Here is an 11,862-nt window from a genome sequence, read left to right on the forward strand (position 1 = left end):
AGCCCCGTAATACCTTCATTAGGTTTCCTATTGAGGAAATCCTATATAATATTTATTTTTCAAAGCTCTAGTTTCAGTGAGTTAGAAGACGATAAACGTGAATCTTCTATGCGTTGAAGAAAGCGTAATTTGCAATTACCCATTTCCCTTTTAAACAATTTTTGCTAAAGGTTTTGGAGATAGACTGTAAAAATTGCTGAAAGAAATAGATTAAACGAAAACAAGAGCAGCTCTCAAGCCGCCGCCGCCGCCGCCGCCCGCCGTCCCCCCCCCCCCCCCCCCCCCCCATCTTGTACTCGCCAGCGGGCGGTTGGTGAATGAGCGCGCTTTCGAGGCGGGCTTTTCGAATTTGAAAGTATCCAATAATAACGGCGCATCGCTGCCAGCCAATCAGAGAGGCGAACATGCTATAAAAGTCCCACGGCACCAGAGCGGCAGCATTCTACAGCACCGGTTTCAAGAGGCGGCTTAGTTCTTTCAGAGCGATGGCGCGTACGAAGCAGACGGCGCGTAAGTCGACGGGCGGGAAGGCGCCCCGCAAGCAGCTGGCCACCAAGGCGGCCCGCAAGAGCGCGCCGGCCACGGGCGGCGTGAAGAAGCCGCACCGCTACCGGCCCGGCACGGTGGCGCTGCGCGAGATCCGGCGCTACCAGAAGTCGACGGAGCTGCTGATCCGCAAGCTGCCCTTCCAGCGCCTGGTGCGCGAGATCGCGCAGGACTTCAAGACCGACCTGCGCTTCCAGAGCTCGGCCGTGATGGCGCTGCAGGAGGCGAGCGAGGCCTACCTGGTGGGGCTCTTCGAGGACACCAACCTCTGCGCCATCCACGCCAAGCGCGTCACCATCATGCCCAAGGACATCCAGCTGGCCCGCCGCATCCGCGGTGAGCGCGCCTGAGGCTCCTGCCCCAGCCCCTCCCCTGTGATCCTTCATCCCCGCACCCTAAAGGCTCTTTTAAGAGCCACCACATTGCACAAGAGGGCTGTCACACTTGTTTTCTGATGCTTGGATACAAGAATAAGTAATCCTCAAGTTATTTTTGCTTTTTGCGAAATGTTTCATAAGTAGTAATATTAGCATTTAGTTTGCTACCCATCCAACTTCCCTGACTCTGCTCAGCTGATTTCTCTGGACATTTGTCAAGAGGCTTCTGCAAGCAGGTACCACAATTCCACTGAAATATGTTTATAAGTTTTCCTAAGCAGTCATCTCAAACTGGTGGGGTGGTGGGTTTGGGGTTTTTTTGGCTTTGTGGTGGGGTTTTCTGTTTGGTTTTTTTCAAGCAATCTTGCATGCTGTTAGAGTGAGGGGATTGGAAATATCTAATGGACTATACAGAAAAAGTAACTGCACAAATCAGAGGAAAAACACTCAGATAAGATAAATGAAAAATACTTTTAGTTTAATAACCGTGGCAAGAGCTATAATTTTAAAAAAAGTGGAGTAGGACAGAAAGCTTATGATAATTCTCCCACCTCCTCCCCAGACTTGATACTTCCTGTAAAATATTTTAGGAGCAAAGCAGGCTTTTAATTTTAAGCAATGTGGAGGGCTGAGTTAGTATTGGAAGATAAGCTTCAAAGAGGTTTTTATTAAACAAAAAATGATGTAAATATACTTTATCATGGCTCTTACTGGGACATACTCTAAAAATGCTAACACTATTAGATATGAGAGCTCTAATTCTCTAAGATGAATAAAACAAAAGGGCAAAAAAGATGAGCCTGATGCAAGGGATAAAAATGGGAAATTCAATACATTAGTCTAATTGTGATTTATAGTCTCAATTTTGTTTGCTTTATGACTTTGAGGAAAGGCTTGAGTAGAAACCAAAGGAGAGCTTGGAAAATGCAAAGAGAATCTGGTGGATTTTCCTGGGAAGTTTGCTCTCCCATTTTCCAAATAAATGGCATGGGGAAAGTTTCATGGCTTTTCTTTGGGACCAAAACAGCTGGAGGAGAACAAAAGAGGCTATCAAGCCTCGGCAGCTTTGTAAGGGATGAGAGGCCTGCAGGAAATATGCTTATATGGTTTTGAGAATTGAGGACAATCATTTTGTTTGATGATAAAAGAAGGTGGAGTCATTAGAGGAATACACACAGAGGAATCAGGTCAGAATTTACTAGAATTGAATTGATTCAATAAAGTTTTGTAGTCAGGAAGTTACAGTTGGCATTTAGTTCAGTTTCTTGCTTGCTTGTGTGAAGCCTTGCAGACTCTAGCAGTTTTAGTATTTCAGAGAAGTCACATTTTCTATTAATTTAGAAATAAAATATTCAGATTCCAATGGGTTTTGTTGCTTTATTGTCACAGCATCTTTTCCTCTGCCCTTGATAACAGAGTCTGGCCTCCCCAAGACATTTCTGAAAATGTTACCAGCCAAATTGGTCTGAAATGAAAGTTCAGGTATTTGAGTAAGGCATCTGGGGAACCCTGCAAGAAGAAACATTACACAGGAGGTAAAAGATAGTAGATACAACTAAATTTCATGGCATAAAGATGTAGGTATAGATGTATACACACATGTACGTGTTGTATATGTATGTACACACATATCTATGCTTTTTCCTTCACTCACAAATCTTAATTCTTCTCAGTATCCATCCACCTCTGTCTCTTTCCCAGTCCCCTCTGCCCCAGCACCATCCAGCTTTGTCCATCTGGCTTTATTTTTTGTGGCTCCAGCAATACAATATGATAGATCAAATGAAAGAAGCTACTTTGCAGTTGGAGTAGATGGCTGTTGTAGGGCCCTTCCAACTGAAATATTCTATTAATCTCTTTGTACATCACCACTTGCAGAGTAAGGGATGACAATTTTATAAAGTTGAAGTGCTTCTGCTGGAATAGCACAGAGACTGTGCCTGTCAGTGTAATTTGAAAGGAATCATATGATTATAATTTTAAAATTAACTGTATGTCTGGTACACTCAAAGACTTCAGAAGGTTCCATCCTGTTTGTAATTGTTGCTCCACATTTGCAATGTATTATTAACTGAAATGACTTAAGTTTGTAGCTAGGTGCTGCTTTGAGGTGTTGAAGTGTTCAAGGCCAGGTTGGAAGGTGTCCCCCCCCAAGGCAGGGGGGTTGGAACTAGATAAACTTTAAGGTCCCTTTGAACCCAAACCATTCTGTGAGGTTAGCAAAGGTTACAATGGCTAAAACCTCAGTTTTGTTACAATTGTAAGTAAATAATGAGTGAGGTAATGGCATGAACAAAAATGACCTTACCAGAACAGACACTGGTACCTGCTTATAGTGCACACCCAGGCTCTGTAAGGAGCCCTCACCGATACCAAACTGTGGAATCTGTTTTCAAAAGTGAATAAGAAAATTATTAATTGTGACTGATAAGTAGTTGATATCTTGTCTATGTTCTGAGGCCTTGTATCAGTGCTATTCAGTAAAATTGCTACAAAGGGTGGGGTAGGATCTTATAGTGTTAACAAGGTGGTACTTGTTAGAAAGAAGACAGAGTTCCTTCCCACTCTCCCCCTCCTTCCCCCTAACACTAAACATACTCTAGGACAATTGAACCAGTAGAAGCAAGGAATGAGGTTATGAGAACACAGAATTTTTATGGCTTACTAGGTTTCCTTCACTCCCCAGCCTGTAAGTGTAAAGTATCTTCTCACATCATGCTGCTTCTCAAGACAAAGGGAAATCTTAATGACATATTTTTCAATTCCAAAACCTCTTCCCCCCCCCCATTATTTGGGTTTCTTTTCTTCTTGTTCACTATGAACTCAGAAAGGTTTTTAGTTTACATACAAATAGAGGTGAAATCTACCTTAAAAAAAAAAATGTGTACATACGTTCTGTTTGAAAGACAAAAAAACCCATAGACTAGCTCCCCTGTCTATCACAGACTGCACAGCCATTCCGTTCATCACTTGTTAACATTGTAGCTCTTTACTTCTGTTGCAACCTGGTTTCAGAATAAGGCCATGGGGATCAACAAACTCATCTGAGGGACTTCATGTAGAAGGAAAAAAAAAAAGAAACCCCAAAACCACCCTTAATCTGGGCTGATTGCTACAGTCAGCAAGTCTTTTCACCTTTTCTCATCCATCAAAGTGCTCTCTCTGACTGATTGTGGCTATAAGGCAGTAAGCACTTCTAAGAGAAAGTATGCAAACAATGCCCAGAAGCCTCTAATGACATCAGGTGACAGTTCTGCCCTCTAATAGTGCTCTGCAGTGTTACCCAGCACTCAGGACTGTTACACCCCAGGTATCAACTGTGACCTTTCACAGCTGGGGAGAAGACAGGAAGATGTTTCCCAAAGTTATGATAGAAACTGCTATTGCTCTCTGTTATGAACCTGAGGCCTAATTTTTAACTTCCTATTTTAATGCTTAGGATGTTATTAGGCTCGTCATTCCTGTATGTATGTCTCCTAGAATTCAAGCAAAGGTGTATCCTTATAAGGAACGTTGAAAGCTCCATACATATATGCATATATCCTGCCAGTATCTTCTGAAGAATCCTAGAAATCCGACTGCAGAAATCTAACAGCTCAGCACATTTTCTGACTGCCTAAAATCTCTTAATCACTACCCGGGGATGTGCAAGTTCAAAGACAAATACATGTACATTTGTTATTAGAAGAATACACAAATTTCCACTCAAAGATTTTTATACAACTATTATTAAAAATGCATGCACACACCCTCCCCCACAAAAAAAAGCAACCACCCCCCCCTCCCCCAAAACCCAAAGCAAAACAAAAAACAACAAAAAAAAGAAAACCCCCATGAAATACATAACCTTTTCCCCCACAGTCTTGTATTATCAATGGTAACATATCTGAACAAACTTCATAGGTATTCCTGTGTACAGTACTTTTCAGTCATAGTTTCCTAGCCTTTTTAGGTATGTGAGAAAGAAGCTTCACAGGCCCTGTCCTTTTAGCATCGTCCATCATTTTGAGACCAGCTTCAAACCCCATCTTTTGAGACAGATATTCTTGCTCCTAGAGTTAACAAATACTGGAGCAAGATCACAGCCCCCTTGAAAACAGACTGCCTTACCAGATTCAACAGTAACAGAATTCCAGAGAGCTGCGAGAAGTTTCTGTTCTTGCCTAGACCCAGCCAGCCGGGGGAGTTCGAAAGTTTAAGGCATAGAATTCCTGAGCCCGTGGCAGTCCCGGACAGAGCTCTGTTCTGTCACCGTCTCCCTACCCCCTGCTTTTCTCCCTCAAAGCTATTTCAAGTCCAGTGGAGTCATAGCGATGCAAAACCCCATTCTACCTGATGCTCTCTGATTACCATCCTTAGACTAATATATCGACCACCCCCATCCAATTTTACCTCTCCCACCCTGCCCAGTGTTCACAAAGTGCCTATCGCTCCCCTTCAGTATTTGCAAAGCACCCCGGTGAACTGCAGAACAGGAGATTTAGAGCTTTGTGAGTTTATAAAATAGCGAGGTTGTACGCAGGCAACATATTTTTTTAATTTTAAAAAAAGTCAAATTATACAGCCTAGAAAAAAAATAAGGAAACATTGTTATCTCTAAAGCGTGCCTGTTTAAAAACAGTGCTACAGCCCTTTTTATTGTGCATGGAGTGGCTCTTAAAAGAGCCTTTGGGTCTGTGTAGGCTGCCTCGGCGTCTGCCAGAGCCGGGAGAAGGGCTGGGGCAGGAGCCTCAGGCGCGCTCACCGCGGATGCGGCGGGCCAGCTGGATGTCCTTGGGCATGATGGTGACGCGCTTGGCGTGGATGGCGCAGAGGTTGGTGTCCTCGAAGAGCCCCACCAGGTAGGCCTCGCTCGCCTCCTGCAGCGCCATCACGGCCGAGCTCTGGAAGCGCAGGTCGGTCTTGAAGTCCTGCGCGATCTCGCGCACCAGGCGCTGGAAGGGCAGCTTGCGGATCAGCAGCTCCGTCGACTTCTGGTAGCGCCGGATCTCGCGCAGCGCCACCGTGCCGGGCCGGTAGCGGTGCGGCTTCTTCACGCCGCCCGTGGCCGGCGCGCTCTTGCGGGCCGCCTTGGTGGCCAGCTGCTTGCGGGGCGCCTTCCCGCCCGTCGACTTACGCGCCGTCTGCTTCGTACGCGCCATCGCCAAGTAGATACAAACCTCAACCTGAAGAGACCGGAATAACTGAAATAAGCGCTTCAGCGCCGGTATTTATAGAGCCGCCGCGTGTCTGATTGGGCGACAGGATGCGCGATCTCATTGGTTATCCTGACAACCCCAGCCGGCGCTCAGGGTAGCCGAAGTCGCCGCCGCCTGCAGCCCCACTGTCCCCACCCCCACTCCCCCCCCCCTCCGAGTCACGGCTCCCTCTATGCGAGTCCGACGCCTTGGGGGGAGGGGGCGGGGGGGATATTTCAGGTACAGCGTTCGTATCTCTTCTGCTTCTCTAACTCTTTCTCTCCGCCAGGCTCCTGAGAGATTAAAAACCGTGTGTAGCCTCAAATTCAGGAGCTGTTCTTAAACCCGCAAATTATTCTAATAGATTTGGGTTTTGGTGGGCTAATTACAGAAGAAGAAAAAACTTCCTTCAATGCCGTACAGAGCTCCCTCTTACAGGAACAGGTACACGATCCCCAAGGGAAAGATCGCCTGGTACTTTAAAACACTTGAGAAATCCTACAATACAAGCTTGTAGCTGTAACAAGCTGTAACAATGTAGATGCATCTTTTAAACTAATTTTCACATGTTATTTTCTTTTCTCTAGAAAAATCGACATGAAAAATCATGAGTATCGTCAAGTAAAATCCTGACTCTGAGAATACTGAGGCAATTAACTTATTTGTGAAATGAAGATCTTAAAAGAGAATACAGAATTACTCTATTACTTAATTTGCCCCTACTCGTTAAAGCTGTGAAAACAAGAAGTGACCGCGAGTATTTATTGACCACCGTTGTTTACGAGTGGTCAATGACTACCGATAGTTTTATATAAATCTGCAAAATTTTTTTTGCAGTTTTTTCCTCCGGTGATGAAGGAAACAGCACACCAATATTTCACCAATACTCTCCTCGGACGAGAATGCAGGAGGACTGCGACAATGAGAAGAGTCTTCACACAAGACTCTCTTTGAACGCATTTTCTTAAGATGCACTGCCAGGGACAATTTTCCGTCATGGTCCCCTCCCCGCCTCCAGTAGGTAGTCTAGAAAACTCTATTTGATTTACTCCTGAAATTGTTTTTAAAAAGAAAGAAAATGTATTGACAAGAAACTAGGCAGAGGTTATAGTAAAGAAAAGTTTATTTAGAAATATCAGAAAGAAAACATTTATCTCAGAGCAACTTTCATATTTTTCCCTAAGTGATAAATTGGTTTCGCTTTCTTCTGTACGGTGGATTCAGTTAAACGAAAATTTTAAAGTACAAGACAACAATAATCCAGACTGTTATGCTTAAATTGGTGAAGATTTAACCAAAAGGTAAACACTCAGCTTTGATTACAAAGAACACTTGAATTAATTTTTAGTGGGGTACTGCATTTGTATGGGAATTTAAGGAGTATGCAAAGAGAAAGTATCTTACACAACAAAAACTTCCGCCATTAACAGCAAAATGAAAACATTACATCGGACTTATCTAATCACAAAGTCTTTTAGCAGTATTCCATAATCGTCAAATTTAAGTAGTTTTGGAAATTGGATAGTAGGCGCTTCTGATGTCCTTTCAGAGAAAAGAATGTCACAGCTCTTCTTAGGAGGAAGTGTGCGGCTCTTAAAAGAGCCTTTGGGTTCTTGGAAATAGTGCGGGAGCGAAAAGACTTTAGCCGCCGAAGCCGTAGAGGGTGCGTCCCTGGCGCTTGAGGGCGTAGACCACGTCCATGGCCGTGACCGTCTTCCTCTTGGCGTGCTCGGTGTAGGTGACGGCGTCGCGGATCACGTTCTCCAGGAAGACCTTCAGCACGCCGCGCGTCTCCTCGTAGATGAGCCCCGAGATGCGCTTCACGCCGCCGCGCCGAGCCAGGCGGCGGATGGCCGGCTTGGTGATGCCCTGGATGTTGTCGCGCAGCACCTTGCGGTGGCGCTTGGCGCCCCCCTTGCCGAGCCCCTTCCCGCCCTTGCCTCTGCCAGACATGATGCTGTCGCTGCTGTTGCGTTCGGCGGAGCGAGTGTGGTGAAAGCGGGGCGGCGCGGCGCTGTTTATGTGTTGGGAGCCGACCTGGTTGGGGACTGCAGCGAGGAGGGGCGGAGCGTGGGGCTCGTTCCCGTCGAATCTCCCCGCTCTCCCTATCGCGCGCCCCTCTAGCACGAAAAAGTGTGTTTCCTGCGATTTACCCTTCCCCCGGCACAAGCGTTTCGGTGTTGCTGCCCTTTCTCGGTACGTTCTTTTTTTTTTTTTTTCCAGCTAGCAAAGACATTGGGCCTATGCGTATAATAGTTCATATATTTTTTAAAATCTGTGATACGTCGTGATAATTTAGAAATAAAACCTCGATCATAGCAGAGTATCCCGGTTACTGAATCACTTCAATTACTCTTTGATTTTTTTACTATGATTGTTATTTTAAGGTACTGGTATGTGTTATGTATTGCAATTTCACGTGGTTGCATTGATTCTCACGTGTAGCTTCAGTGTTCCAAACAGCTGCTCCTCATGTACTGTTTTTTTGTTGTTGCTGTTTGTTTACTTTTTTAAATGGAGCATCTTGCAGCAAAATCTGTCCAATCATGTTTCTGAGAAATCCTACCTCTTCTTGAATTTCTTTCTCATCTCCATTTCCTGCTCTTTCTGAACGTTTAGCAGTAAAGGCACGCTAGTTGGGAGTTTAACAATTACATGCTCCACTTTAATTTTTTTTTAAGGTAAATTGGTTCTTTTGGACAAATATTTTCACAGTACTTTCCATTCCTGTGGTATCATAGATAATAACATGGCTATTTTTTTCGAGAGATTGAAAAATTTAATTCGTAAAAAGAAGGATATTTTCGTCCTTCAGGGGAAGGTGTCGAACTCTGGTTTTGATTGCTTTTGGGAAGAAAATTCTTCTGAGGTTTTGCTTTTGAAAACAAGAAATAGTATTTAACAAAAACGTGCGGCAGCTTGCTTTCGACCTGAAAATTATCAGGCAGGGCAAAAAGTTTCCAGTATTGAGCGTTTGCTGCCCTCTCATGGACGTTGGGTTTTTGTTGGTTTTGTCTGGTCTTTTTTTTCCCCTTACAAGCTGAGCAGCTTTATATAATGTATCCTTTCATAAGGATGCACCATAAAATTAATCAATAAATAGTCTCTATTTTCACATAGGCCACAGATACAGATCTTGCATCTGCTAGCAGAGAAATAACTGTTCCAGTGGTCCCTCACTGGCAGATGAAAATAATGTAGTGTGCCATGCTGTTCATACACAATCTTTTCAGCATAGGCTCAAAGGAAACCAAAATGGGGCAAGACAAACACCAAGACTCTGAAGAAGAAATCCTAAAGGCTCAAACCAGTAACAAATGTCCTGTTCCACAAGGAACTTGACAGAATCCTAGGTTGGGCTATGGCAATGATTCCAGAGTACAGTGGGGATGCCACAGCTAAGTCCATGGTGTTCCCTTTCCTAAGGCCAGTTTGCTCAGTCTGGGAAGGGAAGTTCAGGGACCATGACTGGACTGTTGCTGGAGAGTGGGTAATCTGTAGTCAGATCCTCTGTCATTTGCAGAAGATTTTGGGGGTAAGGCAGCTATAGCCTGCACTATAGGAAAGACACTTGATGTAACATTTGTTGCAGGCTTTATCACTCTCTGAGCACACAGGCAAGTCCCCAGGATGCTAGTAACAGTGTAGTTTAGTGGTACCTGCTGCAGAGCTCCCTGAACCCACAATGCCATGAAAATGCAGTTCTTTAGCCTACTCAGTCCTTGGGAATCTGATTGTATCACAGGACCCCCATAGGAGTTATTACCACTTGCAGACCACTGCCATGAGGTAGTGGACAAATCTGGGCTTCACCAATCACCTCCTCATGCAGTCCCTGATGGGTTGTCCAGCTCTGGGGAGCTTTTTGTTTCTGCTTTTTTTCATGGGGTAAAATTCAGTTAGAGATTCATCCTATAACTCTGCTCTATAACAAGCTGGTTCTGCCCAGAAATCTGTGACTACATAAAATATTTCCCCGTCTCTTGCTGTCTGTCTCCTTATCTTCATGCTCTCATTGGCAACATGTCAGAACCCATTTATGACTGTAAATTGAGGTAGCAACGTCACATCTTCTGGACAGCTGCTAAGATTCATAGAATCATTTGCATTGGAAGGGGCATTCAAAGATCATCTAGACTAACCCCCATGCTGTGGGTAGGAACATCTTTTACTTGATCAAGTGAAAACCCTGTCCAACCTGACTTTGAACACTTCCAGGAATGGGGCATCCACAACTTCTCTGGGCAACCTGGTCTAGTGTCCCACCATCTTCATCATAAAAGATTTCTTTCTTATGTCCAATCCAAATCTACCCTCTCAGTTTAAAACCATAGCCCCTTGTCCTGTCAGTACAGGCCCTTCTGAAGTCTCTCTGTCTGTCTTATAAGCTCCCTTCATATATTGAAAGTCCACAAGAAGGTCTCGCTGCAGCCTTCTCTTCTCTAGGCTGAAAAGCCTCAACTCAGCCTTTCTTCATGTGAAAGGTGTCCCAGCCCTTTGATTGTTTTTCTGGCCCTTCATGGGGTTCACATGGGCCCACTCATCAAGTCTGTCAAGGTCGCTCTGGATGGCATCCCTTTCCTCTAATGAATCAGCTACACCACTCTGCTTGGTGTCATCAACAGACTTGCTGAGGGTGCGTTCAATCCTACTATCTATGTCATCGATGAAGATAGTAAACAGTACTAGTTCCCGTATGGACCCCTGAAGGACACCGCTTGTTACTGCTTTCCATCACTTGTTACTTCTTTCCATTTAGACATTGAGCCTTTGGCTATAACTCTTTGGATACAACCATCCAGCCAATTCCTTATCCATTTAACAATCCATCCATCGAATCCATACTTCTTCAATTTACAGGTAAGAACATTGTGGGGGACCATTTCAAAAGCCTTACAGAAGCCCAGGTAGATGACATCAGTTGCTCTTCCCCTATCCACTGATGCAGTTGCTCCAATGTAGGAGGCCACTGGATTAGTCAGGCATAATTTGCCCTTGTTGAAGCCATGTTTGCTGTCTCTAATGACATTCATGTCTTCCATCTGTTTTGACATAGCTTCCAGGAAGATTCGATCTATGATCTTACCAGGCACTGAGGTGAGGCTGACTGTTCTGTAGGTCCCAGCATCCTCTTTATTATCCTTTTTTAAAATGGCTGTGATGTTCCCTTTTCTCCAATCTCTGGAAACTTCACCTGACTGCAATGACTTTCCAAATATGATGAAGAGGGGCTTAGCAACTACATCTGCCAATTCCCTCAGGACCCTGAGATGCATCTCACTGAGCCTCATAGATTTGTGTATGTTCATGTTCTTCATAGGGTCTCAAAACTGATCTTCTGTGATGGGAGGGACTTTGTTCCCCCAGTCCCTGCCTTGAGCTTCAGGGACTTGAGAGATGTAGGAAGAGTGATTGCCAATGGAAACTAAGGAAAAAAAAAAAAAAAGAGTACCTCAGCCTTTTCCATGTCAGTTGTCACTAGTTCTTCTGTCTTATTTATTGGGGGGAGGTGACACATTTTATTTAATCTTCCTTTTCTGAGGGGGAAAAAAAAAATCTTTACTGCCCTTGTGTAGCTTGCTTTTCCTGCCCAAGCAACTATGATTTTTGGGATAGTTGTCACATGGAATACTTAGTTGGCTTTTCTTTGACACTGGAGAAGAGGAAATATGTCTGAAACACACCCCCTTTTAATGAAAGAAGTCTCCTGCCTCAGGAGTGCACAAACTCACCAGATCTGGTCCTGACAGGAGAGAGATGCT

At 44.4% G+C, this 11,862-nt stretch overlaps 3 protein-coding genes across 3 annotated transcripts; 1 reads left to right on the forward strand and 2 right to left on the reverse strand.

Moving 5' to 3' along the window:
- Positions 1-468: 468 nt before the first annotated feature.
- Positions 469-924, forward strand: LOC129215252 (histone H3). Its single transcript, XM_054848040.1, has one exon. The coding sequence runs from the start codon at positions 486-488 to the stop codon at positions 894-896; it is 411 nt and encodes a 136-aa protein (XP_054704015.1). The 5' UTR covers positions 469-485; the 3' UTR covers positions 897-924.
- Positions 925-5,416: 4,492 nt separating this feature from the next.
- On the reverse strand, positions 5,417-6,083 carry LOC129215242 (histone H3). The gene has a single exon (XM_054848027.1). The coding sequence runs from the start codon at positions 6,062-6,064 to the stop codon at positions 5,654-5,656; it is 411 nt and encodes a 136-aa protein (XP_054704002.1). The 5' UTR covers positions 6,065-6,083; the 3' UTR covers positions 5,417-5,653.
- Positions 6,084-7,205: 1,122 nt separating this feature from the next.
- LOC129215301 (histone H4) lies at positions 7,206-8,105 on the reverse strand. The gene has a single exon (XM_054848126.1). The coding sequence runs from the start codon at positions 8,051-8,053 to the stop codon at positions 7,742-7,744; it is 312 nt and encodes a 103-aa protein (XP_054704101.1). The 5' UTR covers positions 8,054-8,105; the 3' UTR covers positions 7,206-7,741.
- Positions 8,106-11,862: the final 3,757 nt, after the last annotated feature.

Source organism: Grus americana, chromosome 1 (genome assembly GCF_028858705.1).
Source record: "Grus americana isolate bGruAme1 chromosome 1, bGruAme1.mat, whole genome shotgun sequence".
Classification (NCBI taxonomy): domain Eukaryota; kingdom Metazoa; phylum Chordata; class Aves; order Gruiformes; family Gruidae; genus Grus; species Grus americana.